The sequence below is a fragment of the Arvicola amphibius genome, chromosome 1 (genome assembly GCF_903992535.2).
Source record: "Arvicola amphibius chromosome 1, mArvAmp1.2, whole genome shotgun sequence".
NCBI lineage: Eukaryota > Metazoa > Chordata > Mammalia > Rodentia > Cricetidae > Arvicola > Arvicola amphibius.
Window position 1 is genome coordinate 73,369,933 of NC_052047.1, and position 24,313 is coordinate 73,394,245.

The window sequence follows — 24,313 nt, forward strand, 5'->3', positions numbered from 1 at the left end:
CATGTCACATCACGGAATCCTGGCATGGTCACAAAACATTGTCATCCGATTAGCTGCTCACACTGTGAAAACAAATGATAGAGTCCGGCCTTAGCAGCAAGGAGGGGTCGTCTGTGTTCTCCATGGTGGAACTTGCTTTCATCAAAAGGTCTTTTTAATTCTCCCTTCTGTTCTTTAGGAAAAATTCTTCAAGCTGGCATAGGGACCCTTTTCCTGGACCAGAATTCCAGAAGTCATGCGGCTGCCTGGTATGTTTCTGAAGCACCCTTCATTGTTTGAAGTATAAAGCTCAAATTAAAAAAGATGAGTTGCTTCTACCTGCCTTATCCTCATTTTTTTTTGCTTAAGTCTTTTAATGTCTATATTTACATACGAGGCTATTTATAGGAGAGTTTTCATTCCTTACATAAGGTGAACGTGATTCCATTTTACAGACTTGGCTGCCTTCTCATTCCCTGCTCACACCTGTAACTATCCCATCGACTCTGCCGCCTGCTCATACCCTGTTCACACCTGTAACTCTCCCACCAACTCTGCCGCCTGCTCATTTACTGCTCAGTTCTCATAATCATTGTGATCCCCAATGAGATACATAAGCAGCTGAATTCTCTTCAGTTAGAAATGAGAAGCTAGACTTCTCCTTTGGAGGAAATCTCCTCACATCTGATGACAAGTTGACTTCAAGACTTTCTTCATAATTTTATCGAAGTTCTGAGAACTAGATATTAAAATCTAATACACTAATTAGGATTTTTAATATGATGGATGTACAAAAAATATATGGAAGGAGATATTCTGTTTTGAGGCAAAGGCCATAGCTACCTTGTCTACAAAGGAGAACAAACTTAAAATTTATTTGGAATATTGGTTGAAGTTTATCTCAGAGGATATATCAGAAGGTAATTAATGAAACGCATAAATCTGTTATTTACAACCAGCCATCAAATGTGTCAATCTGAATTTGCCTTTTAAAAGCCTAAGGGTGTAGTTGAGCTGAAAGAGTGTGAGCTTAGCATACACAAAGCCTTTAGGTTTGATGTTAGGATTGCATACAGTAGACAAGGTGGTCCTGCCTGCAATACCAGGACTCTGGAGGAAAACAAAGAGATCTTCGCTAGCCATCCACAAAGGAAATGACCACATGGAGAACACATTCATGGGCCTTTTTACTTAATGGCCTATGGGGTCTGCTCTCTCCCGCAGTTTGGTTGGCTTCTAGAGGGTTTCATCTGTTTTCTTCTCATAGACAAAGTTCAGGAAAGAGAGAAAGACAGTGTGTGGCTGCACATTGGGGACTGTGAGGACTGGAGGCCTTAAGGGTAGTACACATTTCCGCGTTTCCATTGTGGTCAGAGAACTCACTTGCATGCCTTGCTTCCTTGCAGTATTTGAAAGTCTTTTTATTTTTTTATTTTTCTTCATCTCAGTTCTCCCGTTTTATCATGAAACCTTTAACATTGTGCTCTAAGCTCTGGCTCTTGAGTCTGGATTTAGTTGTTTTTTTTTTTTTTTTTTTTTTTTTTTTTTTTTTTTTTTTTTTTTTTTTTTTTTTTTACAGTAATGGCTTTTCTTACCACAAACCTAAAGTCTGTTAGAATTAGATAGGTGTCAAGGTGATAGGGAGAATAAATAACTATCAGAATGGTATTACGGCCTCTAATTCCATCCAACTTACATGAAATGTAAGATTTCAGTAACATGTATACAAGAAAAGAAAGATGCCAAATGGGAGCACTATCTATGTATGGGTAAACATGCTTTAGGAATGGTAGCTAAAACAGCATTGCTATTTTTTTTAAAGTAATTGTTACAGAGGACTTCAGCTTAAACAGGCAACAACCTGAGAATATACAATAATGCTTTGACTAAAGAATCCCCTTCTTAGTTTTCCCCCACCCCAACCCCGCTGCTGCTAGTTTCTGCTGTTTTGGCTTCTCCTTCTTCTTTTATTGATTGTGTGTGTGTGTGTGTGTGTGTGTGTGTGTGTGTTGTGTCCCCCCTCAGTGTCCTCTGTAATACATTTTAAGAAATACCTGTCCATACATTAGAGATTCAAGGACCTCAGGGGAGGGAGTTGAGGTATGAATTATAAAGGTCCCAAAGAATTGCTCCTCAGGGTTACCTCTTAGGTGACATGGGAGGTCATGCAAAGGTCAGATATACATCCAAAGTTAGTTCTCCAACTTCTGTTGATCATGCTGGTCTCACTCAACTGCATTTACCCCCTCTAAGTTCTGCCATCTAGAAGCCCTGGGTCACGTTGATGTCCTCAGAAACATATTCACTGTATCTTGGCTCTTTCCAGTCCAGAAACATATAGTTCGTTCCAGTTGCTATCTGGAAGTGACACCACTACGCAACCTCCAAAGATGGTAGGAATCTTGTAGGTCCTGAAGAGAGGACGGGAAGTTTTCCTTCTGAGCACAGGTGAATAACGGCTGCAGTAAGGACAGCAGCACGCTACTACCATCAGGGATGAATTTGGCCTTGGTTAAACTCTAGAGGAAGACTATATTCCTCAGCCCATGTCACACATTGTTATTTGCTGGGTAGCTGAGATAAGTGACTTTATCCTCACCAGTCCTGGAGCAGAAATTGAAATCAGTGGTGTGGTCTGAAATCACGAGATGAGAAGCTCGACTATAGGGCAGGCTGTAGGGGAGAATCCATGTGTTCTCCTTCTGATAGCATCAGTTGACTTCTGGCATTTGTTGGATTGTGGCTGCACATCTCCAGTGTATGACAATGTGGTACCCTCTCTTCTGCACCTATTTCCATCCTGTAGAGACACGATGACACTAATGGGGCCCACTCAGACCATCCAGGGTGTCTCCTCCAATGGAGACCTATAACAATGATGGTCTTCACACCCATTACCGCATATGGAGACACTGACAGATTCCAGGGACAAGAACATATATTTAGGGAATCATCATTAGACTTACTACAGAAGGTATATTTGAGGGATATAGCAGAGGGGTAGAACATTTGACTGCAGAGGTGTATTTGTAGATAAGGAAGCACACAAGCGTTAAAAGAAGAGGCTAAATACATTTTCTAGGGGGCTTGAATTCCTTATAAAATTTTGATTTCTTAGCCAGGGACTCATCAAAATACAGATTGTATTTTAGAAAGATACATGTTGATTCACAGTCTTAAGGAGGATTAGAGAGAAACTCCAGAGACAGGGAAACTTTAAAGGTTCTCATTTGACTCTGTGAGTAAGCTCTATGAATTTGGTTGAAGTATTTACCCATCTATTTTAAATGCTAAGTGGACATCTTATGCATTTGTAATGGTCAGCATGCTCATTAAAGAGGGTGTGGAAGGCAAGCTACTCCTGAAGGAATAAACATATTAATTATCTTTGCTGAGTCATTGCACAGTAAACTTGAGAAGGACCAGCATGTACTCAGCAGTTTTCAAGTATTTAATGTATTTCAAGTATTTGATCTCGAGTAAGTACGTGCACTGTGTCTGTGAACTTGTCCCTTCTGTTTAACTGATGGTTTGGTATTGTGACCAAAAGCTCTCTAGTGTCCCTACCCTTGCCACTGTTTCTAACAGCCAATGTTTCACTCTGTTTCCTTGATTTGAGTTTTTAAACTTTACATGGTGAGAATTTGGCTAAGCCCTAGCTTCTGGCAATTAATGTTCTTGCTATCTAACCCAAGCCTTTCTGAAGGTCATACTTTAAGCTTGCTTGACCCTCTTGACTTGCCATAGTTCTTGCACATGCAGAGGAACTGAGCAACAAACCTGTATGTTAGATCAGGTTGCTTTGATTCCAGTTTTGAAGGAAAAGCAAGCTTCCAAAGCTGGAATAAAAAAAAAAATCAGAGATGGTTTTTCTATTTTTGCATATTATATCCTCCAAACCTACTCTTCCACAGAAGTAGAAGCAGAGCCCATTTAGTCTGAACTCCATAGCAGGATGCCAGCCCTATGGTGACCATTGGGTTGACCACTCCCTCCTTCCTTATTTGATGGCCATTTCATCGTGTAGACTTGAGCAAAGCCCCAGCGGGCTGTTTGAGTCTGGCTTCTAACACATATGAAAGAAACTCAGGTCTTTGAATTCTCCTGCTTATCTTTCTCCTCCTAGTTGCCTCTGACTCGTGCAGCTTCTTCAAATGAAAGACCATGCTAGCGAAAACATCTTCCCTTTTTAGTTCCTACAGAGCTGCCAAAACTTACAAGCGAAAAAGGATTTGAAGTTCTTAGATATAATTGGCGGCATGGGTCACAGTGGAATTCTGGCAACTCTCAACTGCAGGAGGCTCTTAAATAGATTCCAGAAACCAGAATATATAAAAGGCTGAAGAAAATTTATGAAAAATTAAAAGCTAGGAAAAGCCACATTTAGTTTAAAATAATGTCAGTAAGCTGATCGTGGGTTCTGAACAAGTTTCTATTTTATGTCTTTGAAAACAATTACAGAGGTGTCCAAATAAAAGTGCTGGGGCTCCGTATCTGACCAACTGCCTGGGACACACACTGCTCAACCTCTCGGGCTATGATGTGCAAGAGTACTTGCTGGTGCCAGCTGCAAAACCAAGGTATGTACAGAATTGTTGCTGGATCTTTCCTATTGTTTTCTAATTACAGTTGTCCCTCCACAGGCGCAGGTTCTGATTCCAGGAACCTAGAGGGTGTGCAAATCCACATAAGCTTGAGTTCCCTATACAAAATGATGACAGAGTACTACTGTAGAACTCCACCCATGTTCTTACTTTCTGTAGTCGTATCTTAATTTATGGTACCTGACACAGTACAAATGCTATGTGAAATTGACGATGAATAAAAAGTTTGGAGATGTTGAAAGTAACCATAGTCACTTTCTGGAATATTTTCCACCTGTTGTTGGTTGAATCCACAGATATGTGGAACCCATGGCCTTTGAGAGTCATTTGCGCTTTGGAAAAACCCATTGTTCCTGATGTACACGTGCTTTAAAGCTCAAATGTCTGAGACATACCTTGGTGTTCATATGAATTCCAAAGCCTCATATGAATTAAAGCTGCAGGCCTTAATCAGAGTCTTCCCTGCTGCCTTTCAGGCTTTGAAGCATTGGGGGATATCATATCCATTGAGATCTCATCAGTGACAGTGGCAGGGGAGCCTGGACAGTTTTGCAACTTCAGGGAATAGAGCAGAAAAGCTAATGGCATAATAAAATAATGGTCTCTCTTTAAATTTTTCTTTACTATGTAAAAGCATCTAGTAATGGAATCTGGCAACAAACCATGTCTTAAAAAAATTCCTTGTGGTTTGGGAAAATTTTTGTGTTGAAATTTTTGGAGGCAGAGGAGGCAGCTATAGATATGATAAATAGGTATGAGTGCTTCTCATTGCCTCAAATGCCAGCAGCATTCACCATTGTTTTAGTTAGGAATTATTATTATTATTATTATTGCTGTGGAAAGGCACCATGACCACTGCAACTCTTATAAAGAAAGCATTTAATTGGGGTGGCTCCTTACAGTTTCAGAGGTTCACTTCATTATCATCATGTTGTGGAGCATGGCAGCATGCAGGCAGGCATGGTGCTGGAGATTCCATTCAGATGAGATCCCTATATCTCGCAGCAACAGAAATGAACTGACAGTCACACTGAAGGAAGCTTGAGCAAAAGAGATCTCAAAGCCAGCCCCCACAGTAACACACTTCCTTTAACAAGGCCACACCTCCTAATAGTGGTACTACATTTGGGGCCATTTTTATTCAAACCACCACAACTCTCTTGTCAAACTTCCCAAGTCCCTAAAATAGACTACATTGCTTCATAGGTGCACACATTCCGTAGACGACCCATGTTGCTAGGATACTATACCACTTTGCATCTGCTTTCTTTCTTTTCCAGGCAAGTGTGTTGCCATTGCCCTCAACACTGACCTCCTTTGCCCTCTGGTTTGCCTACATCTCTATTGCTTCCTTCTCTCCTGGCATCTTTAAATATATCCTCTGCTTTTGCTTCCAAACTGTCATGTTGTAAAAGTTGTGTGCGCAAAACTTAGAATAGTACACGGCATATCCAAAGTACCCAGTCTATGTTGAATGGACGAAATAATTCACTTGAGCCAGATGAGAATACAGCTCTATTCCTTAGTTTTTGCAGTAAGGGCACTGTGGTCCAAGACTGTTCCTCAGTCTGTTTACATCCAGAGATCAAGAAGTCAATAGTAATGTGTACCTTTATTTCAGATGTCAACTATAATGGGAAGCTTAATAAGTGTAAGATATCATATACAGCCCATGGAAATGTGTTACATAATTCTCACTCAGGAAAAACTCATTAATTGCATGACAGACAAACCAGCAGGTTAATGATTACAAAACTCAGCATGGTGATTGGTATAATGGATGGACGTGTAAGGAATTAGGCTAATTCAAAAGAGAAAGAACATCTCAGCCGACTATAGTTCTGAGATGCCTTTTTGAGCAAGGCAAGCTGTGAGTGGTAACAGAAAGTGCAGGGCAGGACAGCCAAACCAGGTGGGTGTAAGATTACACTGTGCCAATCACCTTGAATAGTGGATTTGAGTGGGAATGCATGGCTACAAATTAAAACAGAGTGCTAAGAGTCACAACCCATTCCACCCACAGTGTTGCTTTCCTACTAAGTTCTAGTAAGTAGAGTTTCTAGCGCGGTGAGAGTCACGTCCATTCCTTCTCTATCAGCAATATTCTCTCTGGGTGCTAGAATGAGGCTGGCCCACTCTCTTCAGCAGCTGTCTCAGTCTGCGCAGGTCAGACATGCTCAGTAGCCCCCTGTCTTGAGATGACTGGAACTATTATGTTGATGCTAAATGAACCTTTGAGTGGAAGTCCTGGTACCCTGGTTGTGTTAGCATTTTGTTTACTCCTAACAGGCTTGGAGGTTGGTCTTTTGGAGTACAAATTCCCAGTGAAGATAAGGAAGTGAAGACCAACGCATCAGAACAAAGGACTTTGGCAAAGGTAACGGAATTTCCTTTCTTCATGTTTTAGAAAGAATTTAGGCAAACAAAAGCCCAAATACGTTTTGAGCATGGGCTTCCTGTAGGCAGATCAAATTCCGGTGATTGTTACTGAACATCAAGAATGATTGTGTTATGAAGATCCTCTTGAGAGAGAAAAATGAGTTGATTTTTTAAGAGAGTGTAGGAATACAACAATCTAGTTACTACTTTTTTTGTAGATGGAATTTCATCTACTAGACTAAAGTAAATGAAAGGCTGACCTACTTTTCAAGACGTCTGTGGTTGCCATGAATGGAGCCCACAGCCACTATTCATGGTTGCCAAGGAATTTTCCCATGCATGGAGTTAAACTTATCATCATCTAAAAGGTTGTGTGCACACAAGCCTGGCACAAACAAACATCAGTTACTCGGGTTGACTCCTGCGGGCTCTGGATTTCTGTGTCCTAGCAGGTATACCCTAGGAGTTAGGCATATTCCTGTGAGAATTACAGGGAGAAGGTAGGGGCTTCTTCAGTTGAGAGTGAGTGAAGATCGGATAGCAGACTGTTTTTATCCACAATGGAAATTCAGAAATGGTAATTAATAACAGATTGTTTTCCCCCAAACATCAACATAAGTTTAACATTGGCAAAGATGAGAGAGTCAAAGCTCTCAGTGGCTGTGATTTGGAAAGGAGCATGACATTTGAGAGAGAAATTGGAAAAAGTAGATCAGGGGAAAGAAGCTAAATCTATATGAAGGAGTGAGTGAAGAGATCAAATCATTTCCTATTTTAGCAGACAGGTCTCCCATCTGCTCGTAAACTCACCACGGAACTGCTGCAACCCCTGTGTTCCCAGGAATCACACTCCCTGCTAGGAAGCGGGAGTATTTGTGTTTCCCTTGAAATGGAGAGGCTAATCCACATAAGCGCTTGTGCATGTGATGTTTACTCTGGGGTTAAAGCTCTCTGCAGACACTTCACATGTAATCCCCAGAGACAGTCTCAATGGCTGTACTTTATGGTCTAATCCCCGAAGAAAATCCCAAGTCAAAGTACGAACTGCACAGAAAGCCTTCCCTTGGCTGAGGGTTCTTCAAATATCTCTTCTTTTAAAATCAATGTGCACATAGATTTATAAATACCAGCATCCATAACGTAAAGGGAAATAATTTAAATGGACCTAGTAGCTTATACTGAAGAGTATTATGTGGGTATAGTTAAAATATGAGTAATCTGTAGAAGGGCCCTGTTGATCTTCTGTAGCAATCCCTTGATATTTTTATCTAAGCCCAGACACTCTTTGTTGCTATCAGCTGTCTGTGTCCTTGCTTTCAGACATTTAGAGAACAGTGTGAGGATAGGAGTGACTAGTTTTCTTCTGATTCGTGTACCTGTTGGTCCTTGTGGCTCTTCTGCATTGGAGCGTTTTGCTCTCTGTAGGCATTTTAATGAGCTCTCTCGGACCCTTTGGAGAGTGAACTTCTTTCTAGGAAGCCAAGTTATCTGGCATTGTGGCGAGGAATGCAGGGCTCCAGTGGTTGGTGTCCTGTCAACCAGAGGTGGCTGGTGTCCTGTCAAATGGTTGTGCCATCCTTCCAGCAGCCCTTTCCTCCAGCTTTCCTGCTGCATTCCTAAGATAGAAATGGTGATTTTCCATTTTCCCTTGGAAGGAAAAATGGGCATTTTATTCTAAAGATGCCTAGTCCATGATTCAATGAATATAACCTGCCTCTCGGGGACCTTTCCACGACAGCCTCACTCACACCTTGAATGTTCTTATCTTATTTAATCCAAATTCATTTTCCATCATATACCCTTCACACAAAAGGCCCAAACACATTGCTCATACACCTGTGTGTGTATGTGAGCATATGCACGTGTGTACCCATGTGTATGTGTGTGTGTGTAACATTCCCTTCTGTCTATGATTATACCCAGACTGATTTTGTTCTTCCTGTACTCAGTTACTTTCCTGAGGAATCATTACCCACGATTCTTGATAGCAAAGATCTGGCGGTAGCACAGTCTGTGCCTATAAGATTAACGTCCTGCTTCCCTTACTGAACGTTCTCACTTTCTGACTTCTGGGCCAACGGGGAAAGGAATCCTAGGACTATGTCCACAGCACAGTATAGTTTTAGAAAAGATTTTTTTTGGAAGAAATAAAAATAAAACACTTTTTATTTGAATGCTGCAAAATCCTTAACACAAATTTTAAGATCATCTTAAAATTCACTCGACTTAAAAAATTAATAAGGGCCCTCTCAAATGGAGATCACTTTAATAAGAAAACCGAGAGAGGAAGGAGCTCAAGAACACTTTAAATCCTACTCCTGGAGGCTTACTCACTCAATGCTTCATTGCAAAAACACAATCAAAAACAAAAATAAAAAATATATAACTACAAGTCTTCAGTAGCATCTTCAGTACAGGAGTGTGTAGTTCATGATTGTAGTGTGGACAGCTGTGGGCTGTGCCTTGCAATGCCACCTGGTACACTGGCTATGAGGATGTTTCTAAGCTGGACCCTGGGAATGATTCCCCACTCCAGCAGTTGCAATGGTCTGCAACTCTATTCTCCAACAACCATTCCCTCATTTTCCTTCATGGCTCCATGCGAAGAGGATGCTTAGAAATGGGCCTCTGAGCAACTTCTGGGCTGGCCTGCAGAAAGCTGGGCTGTGGCTTACTCTGGCAGTGGGCATTCAGTTCAGTTTGATGTTGACTTCCCCAGTGCAGCTCTCTGCACAGCATCTAGGCTGTTTGTTTATGTAATTAAGGATCACAAGCTGTGCCTGTGGTTCTTGTTGAGACAAGCACTTAGTGAGTTCTTCAACTTAATTACTGGGGTTTGGGGACTGTCAGATCACACACACCTTCAAGTGCAGGGTCTTTCTGTCCCTTTGAGAGGGCCACTTAGCATGGCTCTTGTTCTTTAACGCCAAGTTCTGTCTCCGAGCATCTTGCTTAGAGACCTCCAGCCCAGATCTGTTGGCCACAGCCTCTGCACTTTGTCTGTAGACATACCACGGGTGACACTTTGACAAATGTGTGCCACTGCGTAATGAGGGCCCATGTTTATCAGGGGTCCACAGAGGCTGCCTTGCCACCTTCTCCAGCACTTTTGTGCATTACCCCTCCTATTCCCAACACCCTAGAAGTGTTTCTTGTCACCCAGGTGCTAATCTTAAGTGGTGCCCTGTGTTTTTAGTTCCTGTGACAGTCACACCTCCTGGCAGTGTTAATTGCCATGTCAGTTATCTGTTCCCACACAAATACAAACTGAAAGGCAAGGTTTCCAAACCCCAGAGGCCTCTACAGTGGCCATTTATTTAGCTCAGAGTCTGCAAAGTTCTGCTGCCATCATCCCGACTGAGCTTACCTTGGACAGGAGTGAACATGTGTGTAGCTGACTGGTTGTTGGCTTTTGCTAGGCGGGAGATGGATGATTTAATTTAGGACATTTAAGTTGGAAAACATCCTTCTAATGTGGGGTGACATGAGGTGAAAATACTGAGTTTATTACTTGCAGGTCTTGAGAAATGCATTGCATGCCCCAAATCCATATACTCAGAGGCACGGGGCAAAAGAGGTTAGGGAGACAGAGAGGCATACATATGGGTCAGTGTCTCTGTTATGTATAGGATATCATCCAAGCGGGTTTCCTACAGGGAGTTTTCTCTGGTGCATTTCAGGAGACTGGCACAGGCTATAGGAGGCCATGTGATTGGAGAGTGGTCACTATGGTACATCTGCACCATCTATGTGTCTGGTGTAAGGGTCAGTGGGTGAACTGAGCAGATTGTTTGTGCACAACTCCTTCTATATGGACGTGACACTGACCAGAAGCAATACAAAGCAGATGTTTAGATCAACCACTATGGAGCAATGAAAAAAATGAAGAACTGCAGACAGGACCCTTTTTCTGGAAGGAAAAGACCCAACTGACATCCCAAGGAATACTCAGGCCCCATAGATGCTAAGGATGTACTGCAGTGTGTGCATGTGTGAAGTCTGAGCTCAGCTCTACTCTGTGTCTATGTCCAGTCTGTCAGCCCAGCCCGGTCCTCTCGGTGATGTCAGCGGCTCAGCAAGGATGCGGCATCCATCTCTGTGCTTTGCAAACCTCTCTTGTTGTCTTATCTTGTGGTTCAATGCAAGTGGCATAGCACAGACACAGTCTCAGTGCAAAGGACCACACATCAGGGATGTTGAGAAATGGGGTCTATGAACTGTCCTAGAACAGAAACCTCAGAACTCAGGGGCATGAGGCATAGGGGGTAAACAGAGGCTCCTAATTCCCAAGCTCTGTTATCCCCTTCATACCTCTACCTTGCTGTTGGTATCACTGTCCTGAGATATTGTATTTTTAAAATAAATTAGTCTGTTAAAACAGATAGGCAAAAATCAAAATTAAAATTTGAAAATTTCTGGTACAGGGTGGAGATGACATTATCACCCCCTTTCTCTTTTTGTTTCTTGTTTGCTAAACTTTTAAGGAAAGCTTGTGATAGTGGGGGACGAGGTTGTGGAGATGGGTATTGGGAATGAAATGGATAGGCTTTCAACTATATTAGCTGACTTAAACACAACCCCACATTTCCATCATTTCTGGACATGTGTGTGTGTGTGTGTGTGTGTGAGAGAGAGAGAGAGAGAGAGAGAGAGAGAGAGAGAGAGAGAGAGAGAGAGAGAGAGAGAGAGAGAGAGAGAGAATACAGAACTCTGAGGGAAATGTCTGTTAGGCTAAAGAAGTAGGCATACTCCTGAGATGTAACCCAGAATCCTTTAGCTCAGTGCTTACGCCATCCCAACACCCAGGCCTCAATCTGCTTGGCAGGATTGTAGCACTAAACTGCCCTACATTGGGGAGTGTGATTTGCCCATGCACTGCTACTGTGTTTAGACAGAGTGCCAACACTCACAGAATGCGTTTGCCTTCTGTGTTTAGTAGGTTTCGAGATGTCTTCCTTTCCTTGCAGTTTAAAAGATGACTTTATAGCGTAAATAAGCAGTGGGAAACAGCTGTTAACTGTGTGAAAGATGGGGGCTCTTGTCTACTAAAATGAAAGAGTTGGGAAACACTAATTTGTCTAGTAGACTTTTATTTTATTTGATAATTATGGCATTTTATTACTTAGCTTTCCCCACAGACTGCTACTCAGAGGCCCTGTAAAATACACTTGGACACATAAGGAAGGAGGAGAAGTGACTTGAAGTCTAGCTCTCACTTGTGTAAACTTGTGTGCAAACTTGAAAAGGCTCCTTAAAGGCCAACTTTCTGTGGGGTAGCTCTTGTTTTCAAAGTCGATTATCTGTTGCAAAACAACATCACTAGAGCCATGTGCTCTACCACAGATGAGTTAAGACCCAAATCTACTAGTCGGCAGGCTGTATTTCTTGAAGATACTATCATTGTAAGCTTACCATACATATCTCATTCTTCATTAAAATCTTGATATGGTATTTTGAAGAATAGGAAGCAGTGGTTCAGTATGTTTTTAATGATATTTAGTATCTGGTCTTTACAAACATAGTCTTTTTTTCCTCCTTACCTTTCTCATCTCAAGAGATACATTGATTTATTCTCTATGCTCAACAAATGTTCAATTCAATATATTTTGAGAAATGATGTTCCACGTGCAGTTATTAAATTGAAAGTAATCATTTTTTTCCTGATCATTCTCCACGCCTTTAATTTGCAGGTCAAATTTCATTAGCTTACCAACTGAGAAAGAAAAAAAAAATAATGGGCTTCGGTCCCAAATCCTGTGAGACTATAATTATAAAGCAACATTTGCATTTGTTCTGGGGAAAATTAATCTATTTTTAGCTGTAAATTATATGCTTGAGATAAATATAAAATTAGCAGCCTGAAATTGGCTGTCACTGTCAGCCATGAGGGAATGCTGCTCCAAGTCCTGTGTTCAGGTGCTGTTGATGCTTAGTGACACATGAACAGAATTGAGAACCACTCTCATGAGATTCATTGTCTCCTTCTTTTTCAGGTGTGGTATAACCAGAAGGGTTTCCACTCTCTCCCCTCCTACCTAAACCATCTCAACAACCTGATCTTATGGCAGTACTTACCCCCGGATACTTCAGACTGGAGACAATATGGTAATGTTACTTTTTGTGCATTGTCATTGACTACTTTCAACAGAACAGTATTTTTTAATACTGAAAGGTGAAGAATAGGTCAATGAAGAATGATGAGCAGTTTCTCATCAGACGTTGTGTGCATAACGTCACACGAAGTTCTGGGCTCTCTCTGTCTCTCACATTAAATATCCTGCTTTCTCGAAGCTGTGACCTTGTCAGTGAAACAAAAGGTATTCTGAGGGTTTATTTCAAAAATTATTCTGCAGTTTAATATCATATAGAAGCAAAAGTAAATTCAATTTTAAGGACTCTACTATATGGAATACTGCAATAGAGAATAAAAGATTTCCCTAATGTGTGACCATTGGTAAAGTGAACATTGTAATTTGATTCATGTTGGCCCCTCATCTCATCAGTCCCACGTGCCAACCGCCCACTGATTACCTCTGCTTTCTCATTTTGGTAAATGGCTTAGGCCCATTTTTTTGGTACCCAGAGTTGATTTCTTGCTTTAGGACTAGCTCCCAACTTTAGTTGAGTGGAGAAGCAATAATTTATCAAGTTAATTTAATGTCATTACGAAAAGAAGGAAAAAGTCAGGAAGCAAAAACAGCACCAGGCCCCACCTGTTGTAGTTTATTTCATGGGGACTTGCAGGAGCATCACTGCTCATGGAGGTCCATGCTGAGCCGTCACTCTGAATCGGCTCCCTTTGTTCACTTTTAATATTTGCTTCACAGTTTACTACTTGAATTATTTTATGTTTTTTTTTCTTTTATACGTATGGACATTTCATCTGCATGTATGTGCCATATGCATGCCTTGTGCCCTAGAAGGTCAAGAAAGGTCACTGGATTCTCTGAAACTGGAGCTGCAGATGGTGGTCAGTCATCCTGTCTATACTGGGAGTCAAATTCAGGTCTTCTGAAAGAGAGACAAGTAGTGTAAACCACTGAGCCACCTCTCCAGAACCCTACCTTTTCAGGTTTACTTTATGTTGTAGTGTTGGGTTTTGTGGTTGCCTTATGCACACCTATGGCAAGTACTTTACCCCTGCCTATACCTCCAGCCTGCTAAAACCATTTAAAATAAAATAAACTAGCTTTTAACATCCTGATAATATCTGATGATAGTAGATAATGAAATATTAAAATGTGTATGGCTAAGAGAAGCACAAAAGAGTTATAGAATCATACAGAGTGGGGACAAAAGAATAATATTTATTAAGTGTCTAAACAATATTAGGAACTACAGTAGGATTCGTTATGCATGTTTTTATTTTTTCAAAATTTGGAAGATAATGTTTTTTAGATGTATCAAATGAGACTGGAATTCACAACTCTACATTTTAATTTATTGTGTTTTTCTGTAGAGGCCTCTCCATCTGTTTTGGAGAGAAATTTCCTTGATAAAGTGTGAAGACTATACTTATCTGTGGGCGTAAGAACAGATATTTAAAGATTTTTGTTAGGAATTATGTTGCTTTATTAAACCAGTACTTGACTTCACTCTCATTGTGTATTTGGCTAGGCTTCCCATACCAGACATGGTTTCTTTCCAGTTCAGAGAACATTCATTATAGAAGAGACAGGGAAAGGATTGCAAGAGCCAGATATTCAAGAAATTTCCTGTCAGATTGTGTCTCTTACTCATATCAGAAGTGACATCACTAAAGCCTCACCAACATAACTGCCCAACTGTTAACTAAACAAGGAGGACACTAGTGAATGTGTCCACCTGGATGGGGAAAAGCCCATGAGGCCAAGGTCTCCACCCTTCTTCACAAATAACTATCAGCAACTGAGCAAAGCTGAGGACAAGAGATGTAGCCTTCCCCAGGGAAGAGTGAACCAGTTGATGGTCTAGTGCCAAATGATCAGCTCCAAAAACATTTACACAGGTATTATTATATGGAGTGAACCAATTATTTTTAGGAATGTATGCCCTCTGTGTGCTGTGAATATGTTTTATTACCATTGGTTAATAAAGAAGCTGCTTTGTCCTATGGCAGGGCAGAATAGAACTAGGTGGGAAAACTGAAAGTAGGGAGAAAGAAGGAAGAGTCAGAGAGATGCCATGTAGCTGCAAAAGAAGATAGACACTGCAACTTTTTTGGTAGACCACAGCCTCATGATTCTTTTGTCTCCACTCTGTATGATTCTATAACTCTTTTGTGCTTCTCTTAGCCATACACATTTTAATATTTCATTATCTACTATCATCAGATATTATCAGGATGTTAAAAGCTAGTTTATTTTATTTTAAATGGTTTTAGCAGGCTGGAGGTATAGGCAGGGGTAAAGTACTTGCCATCATAATAGAAATGGATTAATTTATGATATAAGAGCTAGCTAGTAATACACCTAAGATATTGGCCAAACAGTGTTATAATTAATATAGTTTCTATGTTAGTATATGGGTCTGGGCAGCTGGATATGTGCATATGTGTATATGTGTATATGTATGGAATAAAAGTTCATGAAAAGAGAGGCCATGGATTTGAAGGAGATAGGAGAGAGTATATGGGAGGACTTGGAGGGAGGGAAGGAAAGGGAGAAATGCTTTTTCAAATGAAATTATAATTTGAAAAAGAAGAACACTAAAATAAAAATATAACATAGGAATTATTTGCCTACCTTATTGGTTAGAAACTTGAAGTTCTACATAATAATCTAGGAGCTTAGGTGCTGAGCCAGTTTGGCTCTTAGGCATAGTAGCATCTTCTTCTCACTAGTAGCAAGGGTCACTTTTCTCTCATGCCCAACTGAATGGTCCTTTTCTTTGTGGACATTCTCCATCAAGGATTATAATAGTGGCCCTTGAGCAATGAACAGTATTTTGAGCTCAATTGGGTATTCTAGAGGTCAGCACTACCGATCAGTCCTGGCATGTTTCACATTTCAAGTTGTCTAATTTGACCTCATCATGAGTGTGAGTATGGAGAGCAATTGCTCTTCTCTCTGAAAAGTATTATATATAATATATATTATATATAAACTATATATATATATACATATATATATATATATATATATATATATATATATATATATATATATAAAGCCAAATCTCACTTGACCTTGACTGATGCTGCATGGAGGAAGGACCTTTTAGTTAGTCAGTGAACATTCTTTCCTGAGGATAAGAATAGTATTTATTGTAAAACAAAAACATAAGAAAAAATAAGAGAAACACAGAAAGGTTATTCTCAAACGTAGAGGTATTTAGGTATCTAGGCAAGATCGGGAAGAATGTGGAACAAAGAACACACTGAAGTTCAGACAGATGAAGAAAAGTTTGGAGCATGGGGGATAAGAAAGGATTTAAGACCCAAACAGAAACTTGTGTTTCTGAGGCTAAATGACTGATGTCAGACCTGGCAGCCCTTTGAGAAATGTTAGGAGAAAGTGGGTGTCCCAAAGAAGACACAGGGTGTTTTCCATAGGGGCAGATATTGCATGAGGACATGAATTTTTGCAGTAGGATCCTGAACACAGGCAAGGAAAGATCAGAGCCGCCACAAGCAGCCTTGGTCTCAGCCTTGCTTTAAAAGTGATTGGTCAAGGAAATCAGGTGAGCAAACCCAGGCCTTGCTTGCATATTCAGCCAGTGAACAGGTCAGGATATCAAGCTGTGCCATCTGCACTCAATGGCTAGTGTCTGGAAGGGCAACTGTCTGTTGTCCCTCCCACTTCATGTCCTCTCCCTTACTTTCTTCCAATGTCCGAAGTATTTATCTAGTTCTCAGCAGCTTCCTACTGTGGTATACATGGTCCTCTTCTGAATCTCTTTGCCCGACTAGACTCTTGTGCTATAGGCTGCTGCTGACCAGCCCCCTATCCTTCTCCCTTGGGGGCAGGTGGAGGAACAGAGTGGCCACCACTACCTCAGGTTAATTGGAAACAAATAGGTGCAAGTGGTTTAGGCTGTGGGAACTTCTCTTCCACTGCAGCTCCTACAGTGTTGAACTGTTTTAGAGCAAAGAAAGTGGTTTCAGTCATCAGCAGGATGCCAGACGATAAAGCCTGAGGCCATGGTTCCCCCACGGATATGTTACAGGAAAAACTAGCAATGAGCTAACACACCTTTCTAAGAGCAATGGAAATCAAAGAGCAACAGAGACCAAATAAATACGTAACCAAGAAAAAGTAAGCAACTGCGTGCGCCATTCATTTGGCTTTGTCCCACCTACCGTTGGTGTATCCTGCAGCAGTTTAAGAGAGCTGGTAGCTCTGTCCAAGAGGCTTCCTGTGAACTGAAGACAGCACCCAGAATTCTCAGCTGCGTGTTCTATGCTGCCTATAAATTGCCTGAGGCATGTTGGTCATGGCCTCTGTGTCATGTTGGTCTCTGTGTTGCATGCTTGAGGTTCTGATAACAAAAGATGCTCAAATGTCAGACCAGAAGAATCCAGGAAGCAAGGGTGTGGCCCGTTAAAGCCATAAGGGCAGGCTGCAGAATGTAGATGTCAGGGCCAGAAAACTGCAGGCTGTAGAGTTCATATCACAGCTAAGGCACTAGAGTAAGCGGTAGTGAGATTCTTGGTGAAAATGAAATATTTCAAGTCAGTCTTGCATGGAGGAGAGTTAGACAAAGGCTGTTTCCAGGAAATAGGGACCACAAGAACCCATCCCAAGCAACTGCATAACACAGAACTAATATGCAGAGTTTGTGTATATATGTGTGTGTGCATGCACCTGTGCGTACATGTGTGTGATTCTTGCCTGACTCTTTCTTTGAGATAAAGTTTTTTCATGTATCACAGCCTGGCCTCAAATTCACAATCCTTCTGTCTTCTCCTTCCAGTTAGAGGGATTAGAGGCCTATGCTCCCATGCCTTACAAGTTTTTGCAAACACTTAAGTTTGAGCAAAAATTCTTATAAGGTTTCTCAAAACATTGCTCTTATTACAGTTCAGTTATGGTGAGGGCAAGAGATTGGGAGTTCACTGACTTTGAAAGGTGTGTTATGATACCCATAGGTTCTGAGAAAAGGTGCATGCCACCCACTAGAGTCCACATGGGAGGCCCTGTGGTCACATGAGAGAGAGTAAAGGGAAATGTCGGTAGGAGCCACTGGTACGCTTCTGCAGAGAGCAGTGTTGAGGCCTGGGAAGCTGTTGCAAGCAACCGCTTGTTCGTCCCAGCCACCCAGAACCAAAATAACCACACAGAAACTATATTCATTAAATCACTGCTTGGCCCATTAGTTCTAGCTTCTTATTGGCTAACTCTTACATCTTAATTTAACCCATTTCTATTAATCTGTATATCAACGTGAGGTCGTGGCCTACCAGCAAAGTTCCAGCACATCTATCTCTGGTGGCGGATTCATGGCAGCCCCTGACTCCACCCTTCTTTCTCCCAGCATTCAGTCCAGTCCTCCCTGCCTACCTAAGTTCTACCCTATCAACAGGCCAAGGCAGTTTCTTTATTTATTAATGATTATCAGAGCACATAGAGGGAACTCCCACATCGGGAAGCAAACTCAGGATTTCTCTGGAGGAGTGGGTACCGAGAGGGTTGTTATATAACAGCTCTGCACCTTACTGGCCATCGATCGTGTCTGCACTGCTGGGCAGATAACCGAATGATGGCCATCTCAGAAGCATCTACTTACAGCAGTGAGCTCTTCATTTGTTTGTTGAAAAGCTGGCTTAGACTTCAAAAACACATTTATTTTCTGCTATTGAAAATTTCTCTAAATATATTTTATTTGTTTTCTTTGTGTCAAAGTTTCAATTTTTGACTTGTTTATGTGATCGGTGCTAGAAAGAAAGTTTTGTGCAGTAAATTGGGAACATAGAAGACAACAGCGCAGGAGGGTGCATTGTGAGTTGTTATTAAAATATTGATTAAGAACTCCCACTAGCAAAGCTCTGAGCAAAAATATTCTATCACATCTCTTTCTGCTTGCCCATTCATGTGGGAATTGGACAGAGCTGGATCTATGAGCTTAATATTATAATGAAAGCAAAGCTTAGCCAAGGGGAGGAGGCTGACAGCAGAGGCTGAGGCTTATCCTCAGCTTTGACCCAAGTAGCTCCATCACCTAGGGCTCAGGAGCCTGAAGACGAAAGAAGCTAAAACACAGATCTCCGAACTACACATACAATACCGGGCATTCCTTCCTGGTTAGTCCTCTGATAGTGTTGGCGTTTATGGACATTTTTGCCCCAGAGGTAAAGGAACTTTATGAGTCCCATTCTGTCTACTCATAAGGAGGCTGGTTTGTCAGGACCTATGGTGGTCTCTTTTCTCATCCTAGTGTTCTCATAGCTTGTCTGAGTCCATATTTGAAGCACGGAACTCAATGCCATCAAGTTTGAATTTTCTAGTTCATTTCCTAGAACAGTATGTGAAGCCCTGGAAAGTGGGTTCTAGCCCAGGAAAACCAGCTCTGGTTCCCAAGGCGTATTTCCAAGATGGAGTATCATCTCTTTCTGTCTATTAGTGCAGTAGGAATTCATCTGCTCTGATGTAACAGGTACCTGGACATTTTGGGGTGACGAGAAGTACAGCTTTTTAGGTCTCACTTGGAGTGTTGTGTGGAGATTTGGGACTCAACAAGGATGGTGGGACTGTGGGTTGAAAGGTAATTTTGTTCCTTTATTACTTCTTTTATATTCTTGTCGGTAGTTTAATAACATTTGTGATCAGAGGCATTTGCCAGAATCCTAAGGGAACCTACAAGTCAGTTGAGACTAAACTTGGAATCTGCCTTTTCCTGCATAGCACACAGTCATTCAGCAAATCTCCGATTTTGTCCCTGGAACTCCACAGGCATATGTCTTTTCTTCTTTTATTACTACCTGCCTGGACCTGGGTGCCATGGGCACTTTCCTGGGTATTTCTACGTTAGGCAACCTACCATGGTGACTCTTTGGGCATGTCTGAGGTTACCCATGGAAAGCATCTTTCTAGACACAGTAGTCTCCTTAATTCATAGCCCCTCTTTTGAGGTAGGGCCCTACTATAAAAATCAGATGGAACTCATTATCCTCTCCCTACCTCAGTCTCACAAGTATTGAGATTGTAGATGGCATCATCTTGCTACGTCTTTTAAATTATTTTGTCTTATTTATTTTTATTTTGAAATAAGGTCTTACATGGTCCAGGTTGTTCTTCCAACCCACTCTGTATTTGCAACTATCTTCAAACTCCTAATCCTTCTGCCTACATCTTCCAAGGACTGAGATTACAGACATATACCACAATGCCAGGAGATGATTCGCAGGCTATCCATGGTCTGGTCCAGCACTCTGCCATTGAAATTTCTGCCCCAGGTAAAGGTTCAGCGACAACACAGCAGGTCTCAAATGTGTGCATTAAATCACAATCCTATTAACATGAAAATTAATCTCTATTAAATATTCATAAGCTGGTGCTTACTGTCTTTTAGGGTCTTCCTGTGATGCCTAGGCATTTATCCTACACGTAGGTCAAGTAAACAAAAAAGAAAACCAAGGAAAGTCTCCAAACCTGTGTGTGCCTCTCAAGTCACCCCACTTTCCACCATGTACCTGGTGCCTAAGTGCTTTTGCCTCCTGGATCTTGTTTTCTGAAATCATTTTTTTTTTCAGAATTCCATTTGTATTGATTCAACAATCAAAGTGCAGTCAAGATGCTGACATTTTGTTGGGAAAAGCGTGTCTAAAATGTTGAAATTATTCTTGCCCACTACTTAGAACTTTCAGCGCCTCTTATGTGTGTTCAGGATAAAGCCCATGCATCTAAGTAGCTGTGCATTTACTGCTGCCAGCCTGAGATCTCATCCTTTCCCATGCCTTCTCACATGGCTTGGCATCACAGGGCTTTTATGCTTAGTGGTTTACTGCCCCTGAGAACCTTTAGCTTGGTTTCTCCCCGTACTGCCCAGCATCTGAACAGAAGGTTGTACATTTCTGCACAATGCTCAAGGTCTAGGTCACAAGTGACTAGGCTCCACTGAAGGCCTCCCGCCTATCAGAATGAGTTAATAGCTCATCTCTTGTCCCTCATAGGTAGTAGTTACCAAAATCCACCTGTGGATCCATTGCTGCCGACATTCACATATTTACACAAACCCCTGCAGACATTATGCTAGGCATCGTAGCAGTGAGGACTGTGGATTACCATCATCTGTTTTTGTTTGTGTAGCTCCAGGACCTGATATTTTGTAGGATTTCTTTCTGTGCCTATTCTTATTTCACTTAGCAATAATATTCTACACCTTCCTTCTTGTTGTTAATGACAGGATTTCATCATTTTATGTCTGAATAATAGCTCTTGGTGTAAAAATACCACATTTTCTTAGTCTGTCTGTCAGTTGATGGGCACGTAGGTTAATTCCATGTCTGGCCTATTGTGAGGAGTACCACAGTGGACATGAAAGCACAGATACCCTTTGACAGAGAGCAGAAGAAGAAGGATTTCTGGGTCACAGGTAGCTCTACTTTTAAATTTTAAGGAGCACCCATGTTGTTTTCCAAAACAGCTACTCTTCACCAACAGTGTGTTGGTCCCTTTCTCTACTTTCTCTCTTAAGCTTACCATTTGTCTTTTTGACATAGCCTCACAGTCCTGCCTTCTGGAGTCAGGCCTTGTCTCCCCATGGTTTTCACATTTCCCTGATGATTTCTGGTATCATAGATACTTTTGTATTTCATGTGCTATTGGTAATTCGTATGTTTTCTTAAAAATATTGAATTTCAAAAAATATTTTAAAAATATTGAATTTTAAAATTGATTACTTTTTGCTATTGAGTTATTTGTGCATCTCTTATATGCACCATTTATTGACTGTATTGTTTGAAATATTTTTGCCCATTGTGTAGGTTGTAGCTTCACTCAGTTGATAATTTCTTTTGCTGTGCAGAAGTGTTTTCATTTGATGCCATCCTGTTTGTCTAGTTTTGCTTGTTTTCTATCTATTTCTATGGTATTATCTAAAAAAAATTCCATGTGCAGTGCAATGTTGTGAAGCATCTTTCCCCTTTATCCTGTAATACTTGCCTGAATTTAGGTATTAAGTTTTTTTTAAAATGGATATTGAATTGATCTTTGTGTACAGTGAGAAATAGTTTCGTTTCTTTCCTTTACATATGGATAGTCAGTTTCTATAGCACCATTTAGTAAAGAGTGCCTTTTCCCCAGAGTGTGGTCTTTTCTGTTATTATTTTTATTGTATTAATTATTTCTTTCTCTGTCGATTGTGAGTGCTTTTTTAAATATGGGTGCACATGTCGTGATGCCCATGTGAAGGTCAGAGAACAACTTACAGAAGTCAGTTCTCCCCCTCTACTGTGTGGGTCCTGTGAATCAAACTCCGGTCGTTGGGCTTAGTGGCAAGAAAATTTCACTATGTGCCAGCTCACCAGCCTGCATGGTTTGTTCTTGGCATCTTTGAATAAAACCAAAACAATAACAAAAACCAGTTGACTACAGATGGGTTGCTGTCTACCTGGACTTTCTGTCTTGTTCTGTTTGTCTGTGTTTGTTTTTAATGAAAACTCTATAATATAAAAGATGTGTTATTATAATTTTTAAGTACTTTGAAGTCAAGTGATATAGTCCCTTTAGCTTTAGTCTTTCTGTTCAAAATTACTTTTCTGTTCAAGGGTTTATTATGATGCCATATGATATTTCCTCTTTCTTCTTTCCTATTAGTGCCTTTCTTTCTGAATTTTCTTGATTTGTACCTTAATAGGATTCTAGGTGTTTGTGTGTGCTTGTGTTTAGAGATGGAAGGAAACAGATGGGTCCACACACATGGCATGCTAGGCAACGAGGCAGAGAAGAAAGAAACCAGGGAACAATGAATAAAACCAGTCTCTAGGAATAACCTTCCTCATCCAGTTCACAGTGAGAGAGAAGGAGCCCAAGATCAGGAGACTGTCTGTGGGAAGATACTGGGCAGATGTGGTTATTGGGTGCTGGGAATTGGTGCCTGCGAATGTGACCTTCAATTCAGTCACAGTCAATTTAAGGGATGGTCTGTGTCCTGCTGGGTATGGCTGACACTGGAGGCAGTGAGTTATTTGTACCCGTAGCTGAATGCTATCTGGGAGATTCACAAGCTTCGCTGTCTTCCTTCTTGGGAATAAAGGGTCACAGTGGCCAGAGTCTACTCCTTTAAGAATTATGACTTGATGGCACGTTGCTAGGTCAGAGACAGCCCATTTCTAACCCAGGTGAGGTGACCATTGTACCTGTCTTTGTCAAGTAAGGTGTGTAGGATCAACTTTCTTGGATGAGGATCCTCTTGCTAGTGGTTGACTGAATGGGACAGGAGTTGTTAAAAAGATCTCCTTCAGTCAGGCAACTCTTTATTCTCTGTTGTGCCTGTCTCTTGACAGTTCATTTGGAGGCTTCTGTCTAGAGACACAGAAGTGATAAGTACATGCAGGGGATTCAGTACCTTCTGTTCAAGTCTTCTGGTCTCCTGGAGGCCACCACATGCTTAGTACCCTTGAGGTTCCCATTGTAGGGTTTGTTGTATTGTGTCTCTGGGGCTTTAGTTATGAAAGGGAGGACCCAAAAACTACAGGACTTCTCCATCTTAGAGGACCTAGAGTTTGATCTTGAGATTTTTGTCTACAATCTCAAAAGACAGTGCACAGTAGAATATTGCTTGTAGAATATATATATATATATATATATATATATATATATATAGAGAGAGAGAGAGAGAGAGAGAGAGAGAGAGAGAGAGAGAGACAGACAGACAGAGACAGAGAGAGAGAGACAGAGAGAGAGAGAGACAGAGAGAGCATAGTTCACCTTAAATTCTGTTTGAGAGATGCTGTTGCCAATATTTTAAACATGTAATGGGATTTTCCTCCTATAGAAAGTGGCTCAACAATTACATTGTAGATGTATTGTTAGCATAGGTAGCCAAAGGAAGTTGATGGAATACTGAATCCACAGAATAGTGGTTCTCAACTTTCCTATGCTTCAACCCTTTAATACAGTTCCTCATGTTGTGGTGTTTTGCTACTTCACAACTGTAATTTTGCTACTAGTATGAATCATAGTGTAAATATCCACATTTTCCAGTGGTCTTAGGTGATCCCTGTGAAAGGGTCATTTGGCCCCCAAGAGGTCATTACTTAGAGGTTGAGAATCACTACTATAGAAGAAAGAAAACTTGGGTGGGCATTGGTTCCACCATAGCACAGCAATTATCCACGTTTATACGTAGCAAAAATATTTTTGGAACATCAAAATTGATCCATGATACTGAAGACATACAACACACAAAACAGAATATAGTAATAGCGGGTG

General features: G+C 41.0%; 1 protein-coding gene across 1 annotated transcript in view; it reads left to right on the forward strand.

The window, feature by feature from the left end:
• The window catches only part of Abca13 (ATP binding cassette subfamily A member 13), a 395,665-nt gene that overhangs the window by 253,410 nt on the left and 117,942 nt on the right, over positions 1-24,313 (forward strand). The window contains 4 exon segments of the mRNA XM_038325545.1: positions 179-248; positions 4,441-4,559; positions 6,873-6,960; positions 12,956-13,067. Coding sequence (XP_038181473.1) covers positions 179-248; positions 4,441-4,559; positions 6,873-6,960; positions 12,956-13,067 — 389 coding nt within the window.